Source organism: Schistocerca gregaria, chromosome 1 (assembly GCF_023897955.1).
Source record: "Schistocerca gregaria isolate iqSchGreg1 chromosome 1, iqSchGreg1.2, whole genome shotgun sequence".
In the NCBI taxonomy this organism is placed as follows: domain Eukaryota; kingdom Metazoa; phylum Arthropoda; class Insecta; order Orthoptera; family Acrididae; genus Schistocerca; species Schistocerca gregaria.
In genome coordinates, this window is record NC_064920.1 from 412,619,386 (window position 1) to 412,638,748 (window position 19,363).

Below are 19,363 nucleotides of genomic sequence, written 5' to 3' on the forward strand. Positions count from 1 at the left end.
GTGTGTGTGTGTTTGGGGGGGGGGGGGGGGGGCCATGCACATGAGTTGTGTTTGCTGGAATGTGCGTGTGAATGTTGTCTGATTCAGAAGAAAGCCTTATGACCAAAAGCTTACTTGTTTAACTGTCTTTGTGTTGTGCCTGTCTGTGACTCAACATCTCCACTATATGGTGAGTAGCAATCTATCCTTTTCATAATGCTGTCATTAAAAAAGGAAATGGATAGGTTGAAGTTAGATATGGTGAGCATTAGTGAAGCTCAGCTGCAGGAGGATGAGGACTTCTGCTAAGGTAAATAGAGGGTGATAAATACAAAATCAAATAGGGATAATGCAGCAGTATGTTTAATAATGAATAAAAAATGTGAATGTGGGTAAGCTACTGGGACAGCACAGTGAATGCATTATTGTAGCCAAGGCAAACACAAAGCCAACACCCATCACAGTAGTACAAGTTTAGATACCAAATCGCTCTACAGATGATGAAGAGGTTGAAGAAATGTACAGTGAGATTAAAGAAATTATTCAGGTGGTTAAAGGAGATAAAAATGTAATCATTATAGGGGACTGGAATTCGATAATAGGAAAAGGAAGGAAGTAAAAATTTCATGTGAATATGAACTGGGGAAAAGAAGGAAAGAGGGAGCTGGCTGCATACACGGAAGAGACTTGGAGACACCAAAAAGTTTCAGATTGATTGTGTAATCATAAGACAGAGATTTCATAACCCAATTTTAAGTTGTAAGACATTTTCAGTGATAGATGTGGACATTGACCACAGTTTACTGTTTATGAACTATAGATCAAAACTGAAGAAATTGCAAAAAGGTAGGAAATAAATGAGATGGAAACTGGATAGGGGGAAAGAACCCGAGGTTGTTGAGAGTTTCAGAGGGAACGTTAAGCAAAGATTAACTAGAACAGGGGAAAGGAATACAGCAGTAGATGAATGGGTAGCTTTGAGAGATGAAATTGGGTAGGCAGTGCAGGATCAAATAAGTTAAAAGACAAAAACCTAATAGAAATACTTGGTTAAAATAGCAGTTATTGAATTTAACTGGTGAAAGGAGAACATATAAAACTGCAGCATATGAAGCAAACGAAAAGGAATACGAATGTCTAAAAAATGAGATTGGTAGGAAATGCAAAATGGCTAAGCAGGCATTGCTAGGGACAGATGTAAGGATTTGGAAGCATATTTCACTAAGGAAAAGGTGGATACTGCTTACAGGAAAATTAAAGAGGCCTTTGGAGAAAAGAGAAGTAGATGTATGAATATCCAGAGTTTAGATGGAAAACTAGTCCTAAGCAAAGAAGGGAAAACTGAGAGGTGGAAGGAGTATACAGAGGGGCTATACAAGGGAGGTGAATGTGAAGGCAATATTGCAGGTATGTAAGAGAATGTTGATGAAGATGAGGTCGGGGATCGATACTGCAAGAAGAATTTGACAGAGCACTGAAAGACCTAAGTCGAAACAAGGCTCCTGGAGTAGATGACATTCCATCAGAACCTACTGACAGCCTTGGGAGAGACAGCAATAACAAAGGTATTCCATTTGGTATGCAAGATGTAAGAGACAGGCGAAATACCCTCAGACATCAAGAAGACTGTAGTAAGTCCACTTCAAAATAATACAGGTGCTGATGCTGTGAATATTACCAAAATTTTAATTTAATAAGCCATGTTTGCAAAATACTAACATGAATTCTACATAGAAGAATGGAAAAACTGGTAGAAACCGACCTCAGGGAAGACCAGTTTGGATTTCAGAGGAATGTAGGAACACATGAGTCAATACCGACCCTACAACTTACCTTAGAAGGTAGGTTAAGGAAAGGCAAACCTACTTTTATAGCATTTGCAGACTTAGATAAAGCTTTTGGCAGTGTTGACTGGAACACTGTCTTTAAAATTTTGAAGGTAGCAGGGATAAAATACAGGGTATGAACGGCTATTTACAACTTGTACCGTAACTAGAGTTGCTTGGGCATGGAAGGGGGCAGTGGTTGAGAAGGGAGTGAGGCAGGATGGTGGCCTATCACCAATGTTTTCAATCTGTACATTGAGCAAGCAGTAAAGGAAACAGAAGAAAAAATTGAAGCAGGAGTTGAAGTTGAGGAAGAAGAAATAAAAATTTTGAGGTTTGCCAATGACTTTGTAATTCCATCAGAGACAGCAAAGAATGTGGAAGGCAGTTGAATGGAATGGACAGTGTCTTGAAAGGATGATGCATGATGAACACCAACAAAAGCAAAACAAGGATAAATTAAATCAGATGATGCTGTGGGGATTACATTAAGAAGCGAGGCACTTAAAGTAGTAGATGAATTTTTCTCTTTGGGCAGTATAATAACTGATGATGGCCAAAGAAGAGTGGATATAAAATGTAGACTGACAAATGGCAAGGAAAGCTTTTCTGGAGAATAGAAATTTGTTAATATCGAATATAGATTTAAGTCTTGAGAAGTCTTTTTCTGAAAGTATTTGCATGGAGTGTAGCCATGTATGGAAGTGAAACATGGATGATAAACATTTTGGACAAGTAGAGAATAGAAGCTTTTGAAATGTGGTGGCACAGAAGAACGCTGAAGATTAGGTGGGAGGATCACATATCTTACAAGGAGGCCTTGAATAGAATTGGTGAGAAAGGAAATTTGTGGTGCAACCTGATCAGAAGAAGGGGTTGGTTAATATGCAGTAATTATTCAGAATGAAGATGCTTGCATAGGATAAAGTAGCATGGAGTGCTGCATCTAACCAGTCTTTGGACTGAAGACAACAACAACAGTTATATTACTGTTCTCAAAATTATAAAAAAATGGAACAGGAAAATGATACGTGAATAATTGGTTGCTTAACTGAATTGGGTGTAACAATGACTGTTGGAAATATTTAATAATCTTGGCTGTTCTCTGCAGAAGTCATGAGGTGAAAAAAATATTCTTTTGTGATTATGATAATTTTGCTGTGACAATTCAGTTTTTTAACATTCTTCATTTATTGATAATAACTTTCTAATACACAAACTGAACTGATCCTGTACTACCATTGAACTGAGGCTGACTCACATGCTGACTGAACAACCTTGCTGTTGCAATTGTGATCACTCTTTGAAACTTTTTGACAGTCAACATATCATTTACGTCTTTGTTAAGACTTGCAGGATAAGTAAAGTTCCACAGTGCAAGTATTTTTACTGCAATATTCCCACATTAAAATATACTTGACATTGATTTTGAGGTCCAGTCAGGCATAACAAAAAGACTGCTACATGTTTAAACTTCCGGTTAAAAGGACTTCTTTCAAAATAGAAAATCCATCCACATCCACATACACACACACACACACACACACACACACACACACACACACACACACACACACACACACACTTCTTCACATAGGCACAACTCACACCCACGTTACCACTGTCTCCTGCCACTGTGGCTGGAGAATAACATAATTCATGTAATTTTCAAAAAATATGTTAATTTTGAAAAAGAAATTAAAATTGCTGGAAGAATGATCATACTAACCACACTGCAATAAAAAAAAAAAAAATTAGTACACATGGAAAGATGATGTCGATTTTTATTTGATAATGGCATACACCATCTGAGATCTGAGGGATAGTAGGTGTACTGGTAATGGATTCAGTGTTATTCACCAAGAGATGGTGTATTGGCATAGCTACCAGAGCACTCTCTGTGTCTACTTTTTCACAAGGAATGCTCACAGCCAGAAGGCTCAGTGCAGTGCAGATGTGTGAAGAAAGCAGGCACCATGCCACGGAGATGCACTCTCGCTTCCAACAGCCTGTTGAGTGAGATTAAAAGTGGTCAAATTGTGGCCTTTTGAGTGGTGGGGTTCTAGGCAAACCGCTCGACCGCTGCGGTCGCAGGTTCTAATCCTGCCTTGGGCATGGGCGTGTGTGATGTCCTTAGGTTAGTTATATTTAAGTAGTTCTAAGTTACTGATGACCTTAGAAGTTAAGTCCCTTAGTGCTCAGAGCCATTTGAACCATTTTTGAGTGGTGGGGTGGTGCTTTCAGAGCACTATCGTGTGTTGGATGTGTTGCATCAGTTGTGTAACAATGCTGGTAGCAGTGGTCATGTGAACATTATCACACTTGTAGACAAGTCTCTGGACATCCACGCAGCACAGTCACCCGTCAGGATTGTTGTATTTTAAGGGAGCAGTGGCAGATCATACAGTTACCACAACTCAGATAAGCGGGCTTGTGAGCCTGGACATGTCAACATGAATTGTTGCGAACCAGTTATTAGCACTGGGGCTGTGTTTAAGCACACATATAGCCTGTCCTCAACTCGCACCACAGTATCGATGTGCATGGCTTGACTGGTACCATCAAAGAATCACTTGGAAGACGGAATGGCGCACCATGGTCTTCAGTGATAAGTAGATTATGCCTGGACATAAGTGGTGGTCGTCTGCATATACAGCGAATATCTGGTGAGCACTGTCTCATATAGAGTGCACTCGTCTAAGAGACACTGATCCCACCCCAGGTCTTATGGTCTGAGGTGCGATAAGCTACAACTCTCTTTAGCCTTTTGTGTTTCTGGAGGGGACGCTAACCAGCACTCTATACATACAGACTGTTGTTAGACTTTTTCTTTTGCCATTTTTGCAAAAGGAAGGTGATGTGTTGTTCCGACAGAATAACGCCCACCCACATACTGCCAGTGATACTCAGTGTGGTCTGCAAGACGTGCAGCAGCTTCCCTGGCCAGCACGATCTCCAGGTTTGTCTCCAATTGAGCACATGTTGGATGTGATAGGACGAGAAGTGACTTGTGTTAACAAGTTGAGCAGGTGTGGCATAACATATTCCAGGATGGTATTTGCCATTTGTGTGATCAATTGGATGCCAGTCAGTGCCGGTATTGCTGCTCGTGGAGGCTACACCGCATATGGATGTGTGTGTTTCAGCATGGGCCGATACCTGGTACCCAGAACGGCTTGTGCTACTGATCAGTAAAGGCAGTCACTCATGTGCTCCATATACACTGTTGCAATAATAAATCTTGAGTGAATTGGAAACCTCTAAAAGTGTGTACTAATTTTTTTCTTGCAATGTAGTATTTAAATTCCTGTGGGTGAATGCTAAAGCCCAAAGTAAGTAAGAAAGAAAGGATCCTAAATTAAAATAAGCGAAGGTAAATGTGGAATGATGTGAAATTGTCAAAAAATCAAAATATTGTTGTAAAATCATCATTGTAAGTACACAGTGGAAAGCCAAGGATGGAATAACATCAATATTTTGAAAAGGATAGATTGCTACTCACCATATGCGGAAGACATTGAGTCACAGTCAGTAATAACAAAGAGACTGCTACACCTTTACATCTACATATTACTCTCCAATTCACAATTAAGTGCCCTTGACAGAGCTTTGAGTCAGAAGGCCTTCTTCCAAAATAGAACGAAATAGAGTGCCTGTGCCCCCCCCCCCCCCCCCCTCTCCCGCAACACCTACACACATGCTGTGTGTGAATGTGTGTTTTACTACATTTATGAACCAGCCACTTGCTGTTCCGTAAGTGGATTTCTCTTAATATGCAGTGAAGTAGCACTTTGCTGGCCAGCTAGTCATAAGCCTATGTGTTCTTATCAATGACTGAAGCTGAGATTGTTGCAACAGATACAGCTCTGACAGAAGTATGGTTAAATTAACTTTGTAGGGAAATTGCAGTGTTGAAAGCTCTACTTGATCACCTCTGTAGCTGAATGGTTAGCACCTCTGCCTTCAGAGCAGAAGGACATGGGTTTCATTCCTGGTACATCCTCAGAACTTTTAAGAAGTAGGAAGGTCTTAATGGGGTCGACTCAGCTTCATGAGACCTAATGAGGAGGTGCTTGAATAAGGAAGCAGCTGGACCATCTGAATTTAGCTACTGTCAATATTGACTGGAGGGGCTGGTGACAATCCGATCTCATGCCCCACGATCTTAGATCATGCCTTGCCTTGTAGGCAGTATGTGGTGAGCCAGAACAAGTGTAGGACACCCCCCCCCCCCCCCCCCCCGTCTGTCTCTCTCGCTGTGTGTGTGTGTGTGTGTGTGTGTGTGTGTGTGTGTGTGTGTGTGTGTGTGTGTGTTCGTTCGTGTTCATGTTCAAAAATGCTCAAATCATATAGATATGTGTTTCCTCTTTTTTCTGAGAGCTACTTCAGTAAGGTAAATTAAAATTGAAATTGAACCAAGTTTATGCCCAGTGGCAGATGTCTTCACAAGCCAGTCAAGTGTGTAACTTATGCATATTTGCTTGATGTGATGTAAAATTTCAAGCTTTAGTAGTGTTATGGCAGCCATACCTTGGAAATGCATGAAAGGGCCAGAGCTGGTCACAGCAAGTACAAGCTAGCTGTGTCAGGTATCCGCCTGTGAGCACACTTACCAGAAGCAAAATTCTGGCAACAGTCTGCCACACACAGGCACAAGTTAGCAAAAAACAATGGCAGTGTGAGCTGATTAATGGCTCTCAACAGATGTTTTTTCTGGATTCCACTTCTGTGAGCCACGGATTGTGTGGAACAAGCTTAACATGAGCCCCTGACAAATGCTTACAGGGATTAATTGGACACTTTTTCTTTCGCCAGTTTTTTCTTACGTCCTTGGCGTACACAGTGGTCCATGGTTTGAGAAGAAAATTGTTCATTTTCTCTGGACACGAGACTGTTGTTTTCCTGTGACATGTGGTCAGGTGATATGCTCTTATCACTTAGGAGTGTATGCCCTCCAGGCTCAATGTTTGAGCAGAACTTGTGCTAATGTTAATTGTAGCAGTCATTGACCATATGCACAAGAAGAAGATTGTCACCCAATAAGCTTTCAGCCAACAAAGCCTTTGTCAGAAATAGACAAAAAAAAAACACACACACACACACACACACACCAAGACAATGAGCAGTAGCAGCAGCACATTATGGGAAAGGTAAACACGTGGGGATAAAGAGGAGGCTGTGGTGGGATAGCGGGGTAGGGGTGAGGGATGGTAAAGTGCTGCTGGGGAGCATGCAGGGACAAAGTGGAAAGATGGTAGGGCAGGTAGGTGCAGTCAGGTGGTTAGACAGAGGTTGGGAGAGAGATGGGAGCAGGGTAGTGGAAAAGGAGAAAAGTAAAAAGACTGAGTGTGTTGGTAGACTAGAAGGCTGTGTAGTGCTGGAATTGGAAAAGAGAAGGGACTAGACAGTTGCGGACAATGTCTAATGAAGGTTGAGGCCAGGGGGGGTTACGGGAATGTGGGATATGTTGCTTGGAGAATTCCCAACTGTGGAGTTCAGAAAAGCTGGTGTTGGTGGGAAGGATTCATATGGCATAGGCTGGCAAGCAGTTATTGAAATAAAGAATTTTTTGTTGGGTGGTGTGCTCAACAACAGTGCAGTCCAGTTGTTTCTTGGCTGCAGTTTGTCAGTGGCCATTGATGCGGATAGATAGCATGTTGGTTCCCATGCAGCACAGTGGCTGCAGGTTAGCTTGACATTCCGTCCTGGATTTCCCATTGTTTGATTTAGTAACTTACATTTTATATACAGTTATACACACAAACATGTACTTTGTGTTGTATTAGTTCACACTTTATTACGATGACTGGATATTGAGTAACGGTCAGACTTAGAGGTTTTTTCCCCTCCCTTCGTGAGGTGATGGTTTAATGCAGTATTGTGTACCTTTAGTGGTGTATACTCATGAGGAAAAACAGTACTTTTATTCTTCATTGCTCTGAGACTAGGTTTAATGGAACCAAGCCTTATCAGCCATTATGGGCAACAAGTCAACTGCACTTTGTGCAAATTTTGCTGTCATAATGTCACACAATAACACACTGAATAACACATGGGCACTCAGATTGTTCATCTTGCTGATATCTCCCCCAACTCCAAATGTTCATGTTTTTTATCCAATCGCTTTAGATGTTTACAATTTCTATTATATTGTGGATTACGCACAGGTGTCATCTAGTACATCATCATAAGTTTTGGTGACTGTGCTAATATGCTGTGGATGTTTCGGAGACTAGGCATCACTGATGCCCATATGATCACAAAGTAATACAGTGAAGCATTGGTAAGGTATATCAAGTAATGGAACAGAGTTCTTGTTTATGTTTTCAGCACTTCTTTTGTATCCCTGGTCATTTTTCCAGTCAGTATTCCCTTTTATTAATTTAAAGTAAGACAAAATTGTTCAAAAGTTTGTTTTCAGTCATTTTTAGCAAAATATTTTATGCTAGGCTAGACCATGACTTTTATAAATATCAGTTGAAACTGTAATATAAAAAATGTGACTGGTTACAGTAACCCAACAGATGATAAGAAATTTTTGTAGCTGTATAAAAATTGCTTATCAGTGAGATAATTTAGTAGAAAAAAAATCTTCTCACTAAGTGGCAGCAGAAGAACACACTTATAAAGTTATTGAAGTTTTCAGGCATTCAGAGCCAATGGCTCCTTCTTCTGACAGAAGCTTTGAAGAGGAAGGAAGAAGGGAGAAGGAAAGACTTTCCTTCTCATCTGCCTGTTAAGTCTACCCACACCCAGGGTTGTGGTTGACTCTATCCCTTTTCCTGCTTCATGAATCCTTTTCCTTCACCACTCTTTCTTCCCCTTCAATCCTTCTGCCAGAAGGAGCAGTCACTGGCTCCAAAAACTTGCAAACTTTAATACCAAATCAAACAATGGAAAATTCAGGATGGAATGTAACAATATTGTGAGAGGGAAAGTTGCCAATCACCATATAGGGGAGATGCTGAGTCGCAGAGAGGCACAACTAAAAGATTTTCACACTTACTTTAATACCTTTATATGTGTGTTCTTCTGCTACTGTTATGTGAGCTGATTTTTTGTCTACCCAATTACAAAATATTTTCAAAAATTAATCATTTTTGTAGATAATATAAAGTGATTTTTGAGCATGTTTACCTGTTATCATCAGCAGTGGCATAGAGAAACACAATAGTTAGCAGCGTCTTATTCTTGTTAATATATGACTTATCTCAATGAAGCTGTACTGTAATTTGTATAAAGTGACCAGAATGTAATGGTAATTTCTGGCATCATTATAATACGATATACAGACTTCCTGCTGTTCCACTATAGCAAATGTTTCATTTCAGATCCATGGGAATTTCTTCTTAACGATAAAGAAAATGAAACAAAGTTCAAATTCAGTTTAAAGAAATCATTGCTGCAGTGTGGCAAAGCAAAGCTTCTCACCGGTTTTAATGTGGCAGTCACACCAAGTGTGAAACCACCACCACAGGAAATGAAAGGTAGTTGTGCTTGTTTCATCGTATATGCACTGTTATTTTGCAATCATAGACCATATGAATGTAGAGAAGTTCATTGATAATTGTAAGAACTGGAACTCTCTTTTACCAATGTTAATTTCAGTGACCTATTTACCCAAACCACCAAACAGAAAAAGACAGTTGTGAAACAAATCAGATTTTCTGTGTTTACTCTTCCCAGTTAAGCTTTCTGTAAGTAGAATCTTAATCTCAGTTTAAGAATAAAGAAAAAGAATGTGTAGTAGCATATTTGGTTCTGTAATTACGTCTTTTGATTGTTCTATAATTATTCAGCTGTTTTAAGAGTGAGATTTTTTAGCTACTATCACTGTTTTAATTTAGCTTGTAATCAAATTTGAAGACAATAAACGCCCTTTGAATAATTTCAGATAGCATCTCAGGAAACTGAGCCAACTACATAATTAGGATTCATGTTTGCTATTGATGTGATACCCTTTCATCAGAGCTACTCAGTGCCACAAACTGTTAAAATAGCAAAAGCCTTGGGCATGTCCAAATGCCCATCCATAGTTTAGTTTCTGGGTAAGAGAAGAAAGCACATTGAAAACAAACCTGAATCTGAAAGTGAGGTGGTGAGTGTATAGTGAGGCAAAAGACTTGCTAGCAAAAAACTTCAGCAATATTCCACTTGTGCAAGACTTGCTCAGGTATTGGGACTCTTCTTGAAGAAATCAGCTGAATAGGTTACCCATAAAAAATTGTGAAGCCAGAAATGACTTTCGCAGTTCAAATCATCCCATTCCTATTGGGGAATATGCCACTAACAGGTTCAAACATGGGAGACTTGGAGGAGATACTCCCTTTAAAAAAGGTTCATAGATGACAAACCATAACAAAACACTGACACTGTGTAATCATTTGTTGTGAAGAGAGAGAGAGAGAGAGAGAGAGAGAGAGAGAGAGAGAGAGAGAGAGAGAGAGAGAGAGAGGGATTTAGTGGAAATTGCTAATCCTGATACAACAAGTAAAAAGTAAAAGAATAAAAGAATATGCAGGATATGCATGACAGCATATGAATAGAGTAGGAAGAGATGGGCATTATTAGGATAAATTTCTATCTAGGCAATTATTCAATTTCATTTGGGGGAGGAGATTATTCCTTTCTATGAATAAAAATAATTATTTATTGTTTATTATTCATAATTTAATAAATTACATAGCATACTGCCAAATTCCCCTCCTCCTCCTCCTCCTCCTCCTCCAGCCTACATACTCTCGCATATAACCATTGTTTGTTCCTATAGCTCAACAGCCTGTGCAGTTAAACTGCTGATGCGGACCAATTCAGCTGACTCTGCACTTGTCAGTATTGGATATAAATAACCTATATACAGATCACACAGGAAGCTATAAAGTTTATAACACAGGTTATAAGTGTTCAGTATGCGCGTCTACTACTGTATGGAAACCATTTAATAAGGATAGCTTTGCTCATCTTTTTCACAGTTGTAGTACATGCTCAAATGTAACAGATGATGTTGTAGTATGATACTCTTTATGAGCATCTTTGAAAAATCAAGGTTCGGAGTTTTGCGATCCTGTTAAGTATTGTATGAAAGCTCCAACTGTTGAGCAGTAATGTAAGCACAACGGACATAAATTGGCAAACCAGAAATCACCACGTACTGGGTTAGTCACATTCTCACCAGCCCTCCTGCTCCCAATCTTCCATCAAATCCTGTATCACTATAGCAGATTGTGTTTCTTTGAAAAAGAATGATGATCATAATCTATATAAATAAAAATGTAATGTTCATTTGTTCAGATCTTATGTCTCTGAATGTTCTTCACTGATTGCTTGAAGTTCTTCACTGATTGCTTGAAGTTCTTCACTGATTGCTTTGAAATTTTGACACAATGTTGCATGCTAATATGCACATGCTTTTATATGCCTATTGTAGTGCCATCTGTTGAACAGAACAGTGACACATTGCTCAATACGGACAGCATGCTTTGTGACAGTTGTGGTTTCATTGTCTTCCTCTGTCATTTTAGCTACAATAACAAGACACTTAAATAAATATTCTTTCTCCTTATACATAATTTTAAACAAAAAGTGTATACACAAATATGTGCTGTTTTGTTTTCTTCATTACAGTTGGTTTTAACAGAAAACAGGGAAGTTGTATTTATGGAGTATTATTAGAATATTACCACAGAATCTTAACTGTCCAATACTTTGTAATCCTACCCTTTGCCAAATAACAATATGCAAAATACTATCATTGAAACTACTATACTCGCAGATCCAGCAGCAGGAGAGATCTCTTATACCCCATATTCCAATAGTCCCAATTGATTTACTCACCCATTTTAAGAGACTTTAGTTCCCAATTGAGGTCTTGTTTGCAGTAACAGCAAACAATGCTCAAGGTCAGAGAGAGAGAGAGAGAGATAGAGAGAGAGAGAGAGAGAGAGAGAGAGAGGGGATGGGCAGGGGAGGGGGGAATAGAGAAAGAGGAGATGGACAGAGTGGGGAGGAGGAGTATATGGACAAAGAGAGGGAAGGGTGTTGATGGACAGAGAGAGGGGGGAGAAGAAGATTAGGACATATATCCTGTTCCCATACATCATCATCATCACCATTTAAGACTGATTATGCCTTTCAGCGTTCAGTCTGGAGCATAGCCCCCCTTATAAAATTCCTCCATGGTCCCCTATCAGTGCTAACATTGGTGCCTCTTCTGATGTTAAACCTATTACTTCAAAATCATTCTTAACCGAATCCAGGTACCTTTTCCTTGGTCTGCCCCGACTCCTCCTACCCTCTACTGCTGAACCCATGAGTCTCTTGGGTAACCTTGCTTCTCCCACGCGTGTAACATGACCCCACCATCTAAGCCTGTTCGCCCTGACTGCTACATCTATAGAGTTCATTCCCAGTTTTTCTTTGATTTCCTCATTGTGGACACCCTCCTGCCATTCTTCCCATCTACTAGTACCTGCAATCATCCTAGCTACTTTCATATCCATAACCTCAAACTTGTTGATAAGGTAACCTTAATCTACCCAGCTTTCGCTCCCATACAACAAATTTGGTCGAAAGATTGAACGGTGCACAGATAACTTAGTCTTGGTACTGACTTCCTTCTTGCAGAAGAGAGTCTGTGAGAATATGCATCCTAAGTATTTAAAACCGTCCACCTGTTCTAACTTTGTTCCTCCTATTTGGCACTCAATCCGTTTATATTTCTTTCCCACTGACATTACTATCGTTTTGGAGATGCTAATCTTCATACCATAGTTCTTACATTTCTGATCTATCTCTGAAATATTACTTTGCAAACTTTCAGTCGAATCTGCCATCACAACTAAGTCATCTGCATATGCAAGACTGCTTATTTTGTGTTCACATATCTTAATCTCGCCCAGCCAGTCTATTGTTTTCAACATATGATCCATAAATAATATGAACAACAGTGGAGACAGGTTGCAGCCTTGTCTTACCCCTGAAACTACTCTGAACCATGAACTCAATTTACTGTCAACTCTAACTGCTGCCTGACTATCCATGCAAAGACCTTTAATTGCTTGCAAAAGTGTGCCTCCTATTCCATAATCTCGTAGAACAGACAATAACTTCCTCCTAGGAACCCGCTCATATGCCTTTTCTAGATCTATAAAGCATAGATACAATTCCCTGTTCCACTCATAACACTTCTCCATTATTTGCCGTAAGCTAACGATCTGGTCCTGACAACCTCTAAGAGGCCTAAACCCACACTGATTTTCATCCAATTGGTCCTCAATTAATACTCGCACTTTCCTTTCAACAGTGCCTGAGAAGATTTTACCCACAAAGCTGATTAAAGAGATACCTCTGTAGTTGTTACAATCTTTTCTGTTTCCATGTTTAAAGATTGGTGTGATTACTGCTTTTGTCCAGTCTGATGGAACCTGTCTCGACTTCCATGCCATTTCAATTATCCTGTGTAGCCATTTAAGACCTGACATTCCACTGTATTTGATGTGTTCCGACTTAATTTCATCCACCCCAGCTGCTTGATTGCACTGCAATCTATTGACCATTTTCTCCACTTCCTCAAATGTGACCCTATTTCCATCATCATTCCTATCCCATTCTACCTCGAAATCTGAAACATTACTGATCGCATTTTCACCTACATTGAGCAACTCTTCAAAATATTCCCTCCATCTGCCCAAGGCATCCACAGGATTCACCAGCAGTTTTCCTGACCTGTCCAAAATACTTGTCATTTCCTTCTTTCCTCCCTTTCGAAGACTGCTAATTACACTCCAGAATGGTTTTCCAGCAGCTTGACCCATAGTCTCCAACCTGTTTCCAAAGTCTTCCCAAGATTTCTTCTTGGATGCTGCAATTATCTGTTTGGCTTTGTTTCTTTCTTCAACATAACTTTCTCTGTCTATCTGAGTTCTAGTATGTAGCCATTTTTGATACGCCTTCTTTTTCCTTTTACAGGCTGCCTTGACTGTATCATTCCACCAAGCTGTTTGCTTCATCCTACTTTTACACACTACTGTTCCAAGACATTCTTTAGCCACTTCTAGTACTGTGTCCCTGTACCTTGTCCATTCCTTTTCCAATGACTGTAATTGACTACATTCAACTAACTGGTACCTTTCTGAGATCGCTGTTACGTACTTGTGCCTGATTTCCTTATCCTGAAGTTTCTCCACTCTTATCCTCCTACATATGGACCTGACCTCCTGCACTTTCGGCCTCACAATCCCAGTTTCACTGGAGATTAAATAATGATCAGTTCCCATACATATTTAACAATTGCAAAGCATTGACGGATTTGCATAGGGAGAGGAGGAGATGGACAGAGAAAGTAGGGAGGAGGTGATGGACTGAGAGGGGGAAGGAGACATATGGCATATATCCAATTTCCATACAGATTTACCAGTTGCAAAGCATCACCGGGTTTTCTAGTAATATGATAGTAACAGTGTTGATTTGTGGTGAGCTGCAATCAAGGTATATTAAGATATTGTGATGAAACAAACATTTATTACCCACACATTCATATGTATACCACAAATACAGTGTAGATTATTTATGTGCAGGCACAGAACAAAGTTAAAGTTCATAAAACCTTAATGAGCCTTGTCAGGATGAACAAGCAAACTTGATGGTGGAAGAATAATTTAAAAAAAAAGTGAGTCCTCACACAGTTGTTATCAGCACAGTAATTAATAGTCCAATACAGTAAAGAGCAGCCAGGCTCCAGTAGTGCATCACGAGGATGATGTCACAGTCTTCGGTCAGTGAACTGTGTGCCAGTGGTGCTACTGGCAGGCAGGAGCAGGGGGGGTCGCCAGGAGCACCACCCGCATAAATGTAGATCCTGCGTTACCATGCCCCACAACCTCTTTGGCTCAGTATCATCAATGTCTACTGTCATGGAATCATTATCTGGGTGAGATACAAGAATTATTAATCTGACAGCAAGTTAAAGGACTGTTTCATATGCAAAAATATCATTGTAGAAATTTACCCAACATTGTAGAAGCTATGGTATTATTGACACCTCTCAGCTGTTACAAAAGTGCGATCAGCAGTGCATACCTCCTGGATCAAGGATTTGAAGGGGAAGAAAAGCGAAATAATTTTCATTTGCTTTGGAAATTATTGACCTTCTGTTCTTAGGGACTGGCTAGGCAAACATGTAGACAGTAAATAGCTGTGGACATGTTACAAGGATAGAGCACCTGAATTTACCTGAAGATAAAAAAATATATTTCAGGCATATTGAAGTGTGGGATTGGAGCCCACGTTGTTTCTGGCAGTGAAACATAAAGCATATGTATCATAGTGTATTGTGAATGAATATTTATTCTAATTATAACACAGACCTTCAGACATTGTTTGTTGTTAATCTTATCCAATATGGATATTTTAGAACCTGTGACTGTTAATTGACTGTAAATACATAACACTGCAACCAGTCACTTTTTTGAATAGTTATTTATTGTTCCAGGAACTGGTTTTTGAACCTTTTAAGGTTCATCCTCAGATGGTTTTCTGGAAGTTACATTACTGTTTCTAGCATAATGCTGGTTGCTGGCTCTGTGACAAGAACATGGAACCTTTAATGTATAGCCATGACTATTGGTTTTTTTTTTCTTAATGGATGCAAAATTTAAATTTTTACTTACTGTGATAGTATGGGCACCTTTTTTTGTTAGTGCCCATCTTTCTGCTTCCATTTTTGATAGCCAGTTGGTACATCACTTTACACACTTTTACACAATCTGTATTCATGTACACTGTGACAGTGAAACTTTGCCAGCATCCAGCATGTGCTACACAACTGTTGCTTGTTACAAAGATCTTGACAAAAAGATATGGTGTAGACCTATTCTGCTCAGATATGTAATTTGTTCTTGTTTACATGTGTTAAAGTCGATATAAGGACAAATATTTTAATCAGACTGGTGTTAACGTGAGATCACAAAATCATATGAACAAATAATGAATTACTACAAGAACAAACTTCAAGTGATCTGATGTTGTATTTCTATTCATATATTAATTCATATATTAATATATCTAAAAACAAAGTTGATGTGACTTACCAAACAAAAGTGCTAGCAGGTCAATAGATACACAAACAAACACAAACATACACACAAAATTGAAGCTTTCCCAACCAAAGGTTGCTTCTTCAGGAAGGAGGGAAGGAGAGGGAAAGACGAAAGGATGTGGGTTTTAAGGGAGAGGGTAAGGAGTCATTCCAATCCTGGGAGTGGAAAGACTTACCTTAAGGGGAAAAAAGGACAGGTATACACTCGCGCTCACACACACACATATCCATCCACACATACACAAACACAAGCAGACAAATGTCTTGACTTATTTCAACATTTCGTTTGATATTTTGTTCTTGATTTTAAATGTAAAGTGTATGACCTTACAGACAACTTTAGTTCATTACACACTATAACTTTTATACATTACCTTTACCTTCAGCTAAAATAGACCGACTCTACCCTTAGTAACATTCCACATCTTGTTACTGCAAGAATAAAAATAAGATAGCAGTTCATTTGAAGGTTTGTTATTGTATTAAGTTTAAATATAAAGGTCATGGTCATACAAACAGCTGTACCTCATTACAAATACTATAACTCTGTATTATTTTATTCCTGTATGTTCATGTTCATGTTAATGTCAATCTTGATTATAATATTTGCTCATAACTTGACTGTATTATACATTAATATACAAATAGAAATAAGACATCGAATCACTTGAAGTTCGTTCTTGTAGAAATTCATTTATTAATTTATATTATTTTGTGCTCTCATGTTAACACCAGTCTGCTTAAAATATTTGTCCTTATATTGACTTTAACACATGTAACAAGAACAAGTTACATCTCAGAGCAAAATAGGCCTACACCATATCTTTTTGTCAAGATCTTTGTTACAAGCAACAGTTGTGAAACACATGCCTTTGCTGGCCAAGTTTTGCTGTCACAGTGTACATGAATACAGACTGTGTACAAATGTGTAAAGTGATGTACAAACTGGCTATCCAAAATGGAAGCAGAAAGATGGACACCAATGAAAAAATCTGCCCGTACTACCACAGTAAGTAAAAATTTAAATTTTGCATCCATTTCAACAAAAAAAAAAAAAAAACAGTAGTCATGGCGATACATTAAAGGTTCCATCTTCTTATAACAGAGCCAGCAACTAGCATTATGCTAGAAATACTAATGTAACTTCCAGGTTCAATAACCTGTTCTTGGAACAATAAATAACTATTCAAAAAAGTGACTGGTTGCAGTTTTATGTATTTACATTTGTTTTTTATTTTTCAAAAATCACATAACTGTGGACAGATAATGTGCAATCTGGATAATCTGCACCCGGATAATTGGGAGCTAACTGTATCTGAATTAGTGTCACTAGGGTATCTACCAGAATAAAGGTATCAGTCTGAGTTGCAGAATATGGGAGAAACAAAAAAGAAAATATGGAGTGTCAACAGTTGTGTGTTTCAACGAAGACAGACTGCTGCTGGTGTCAGGAAACAAACGTGTTAATGAAAGGTGCTACACAGCTATTGTTGACTCATCATGCTGGAGTCTTGACAAGGAATATAAGCAACTAAAGAGGCTACGGTAGATTTTTCTTTGTACTGTGAAAAAAATGAGGGCTATGCTGAAAAAGTACCACATGTCATATCAAGCTTGTAGGAGCAAAGGATAAAAAGTGAAAACTGCGTTATCCCATAATTATATTATGTCATACTTCACAGAAGCTGTAAAACATAGAGCTTTAGATGCAGACTACTACTACTACTTCTGCTACTCTCTCTCTCTCTCTCTCTCTCTCTCTCTCTCTCTCTCTCTCTCTCTCTCTCTCTCTTGTGTGTGTGTTTTGATTTTTACCAAGGGCTTTTGTAACCATATTTACACCTAAGCATATGCAATAATTTTAAAACCAGTTGTTGTTCTTTCTGCACATACTAGAGATCTGCATTGTTACCAAATATTTCAGGTATAGTTGAAAGTTGTGGAGGTACATTTATAGAAGCCATGAAGAATCTTCCAGCAAATTCTTTCGTAGTATCCTGCAGTGAAGACAAGCATATGTGGCCAAAATTAAAGAAGCTTGGGTCGCCTGTCGTTGGAGCTGAAACTTTACTCTTGGGAGTTTTGCAACAGAAGTTAAATTTGAATACTTACCTTCTAATATGAGCACTACTTGGTAACTTGTATGTACACCTATGTATATATAATAGTACTTTTTTATTGTATTTTCTCTGTACTCTTACTGATGTATTTGTTAACGAGTAATGATTTGAATATCATATGTGGGATGTCATTCAGTGCAGCTCATTTTTATATTTTCTTATAAGCTGACAATGTTCATTGTTATGTACACATATTTTTATGTGTAAAATAGAAAGATTTATAGGAATGCAAGTTTTCAGGGTGATATACATTGATAAAACTCTCCCAGGCTTCCAGCCACATAAAGTTGTTTAGATACCACAAGCTTTCGACCTAGTACTTCTTAGCCATTGTCAAGTGGTTGCTATAAGGATGGCAGCAGCAGCCACGTGACATTGTGATGCTGCTGGCTGTGATGTCACTAGTGCCTAGTCCAGTGCTATATAACACAATGTTTTGGTTGCAAGACAGCCACATTTGCTTCAACCTTCCTATGGCTGGGTTCCAAGATGTGCTTAACTTCAATCTCTATTGAGGGTATTTTCAGAAATTTTTTTCTCACTCGCGCCTTTTATGATGCCACGCCAGAAACCGTGTGTTTGTATAATGATAAGACAAATGGTTTCTGGTTCAGCCTCATGAAAGAAGCGACTGATATAAGAATTCCTGAAAACACCTCAATAACGATGGTAGTCTGCAGTTAAGCTTAGCTTGGAAACTGACTGTTAGAAGACTGAAGCATTTGTGGCGGTCTTGCAACTGAAACTTTAACTTATACAACACTGAAATGGGCACCAATAACATCACAGGCAGTAGTGCCACCATATCTGGAAGCTCGATAGAATTTTATCAATAGAAAGCTTTGTAAATCAAGTAACAGAAGCAGTCACAAGGCGTGTTTATGTACATATTTGCTTTTGTAGTGAGATACAAAAACATCACATTTCTTTGAAATCTTGTAGTTTCCCATTTGTACAATGAGAAAGATATATTTTTGTAATACATATTTATCTTATGCATCTGTGTTTTATTACTAACAAAAATTTGTTGCATTCTTCTTCACAATTAGCAATTGCTCTCATTCTGAGATCAAATGAAGATAATCAGCTTCAGGTTGAATGACTTTAAAATCTGTTGGCAAGCAGTAGAAGTTTCACTCTGTGTCCAGTTGAAAGACCCCCATTTTATGCATGCAGATCAATTGGATAAAGTAGTTTGTTGCAATCCCAGGAGGAAAAAAAAGGTCTCATATGACATGTTGAGTGTCTATTATGCAGGGGTCGTGGTAAGTTTTGTCTTATTTATACCAATCTGTTCCACTCTCTTACCACACAATGCAGCCTTTGTTTAACTTGTACTCTAC

The 19,363-nt window shown here is 38.8% G+C and overlaps 1 protein-coding gene across 4 annotated transcripts in view; it reads left to right on the forward strand.

The window, feature by feature from the left end:
* The window catches only part of LOC126349960 (uncharacterized), a 104,076-nt gene extending 85,059 nt beyond the window's left edge, over nucleotides 1-19,017 (forward strand). For all 4 annotated transcript variants that reach the window (XM_050002475.1, XM_050002476.1, XM_050002473.1 and 1 more), the window contains exons 10-11: nucleotides 9,137-9,292; nucleotides 17,825-19,017. In XM_050002475.1, the coding sequence (XP_049858432.1) occupies nucleotides 9,137-9,292; nucleotides 17,825-18,024 (356 nt within the window). In that variant the 3' untranslated portion in view covers nucleotides 18,025-19,017. The remainder of the gene's footprint in view (nucleotides 1-9,136; nucleotides 9,293-17,824) is intronic.
* The last annotated feature ends 346 nt before the right edge of the window (nucleotides 19,018-19,363 follow it).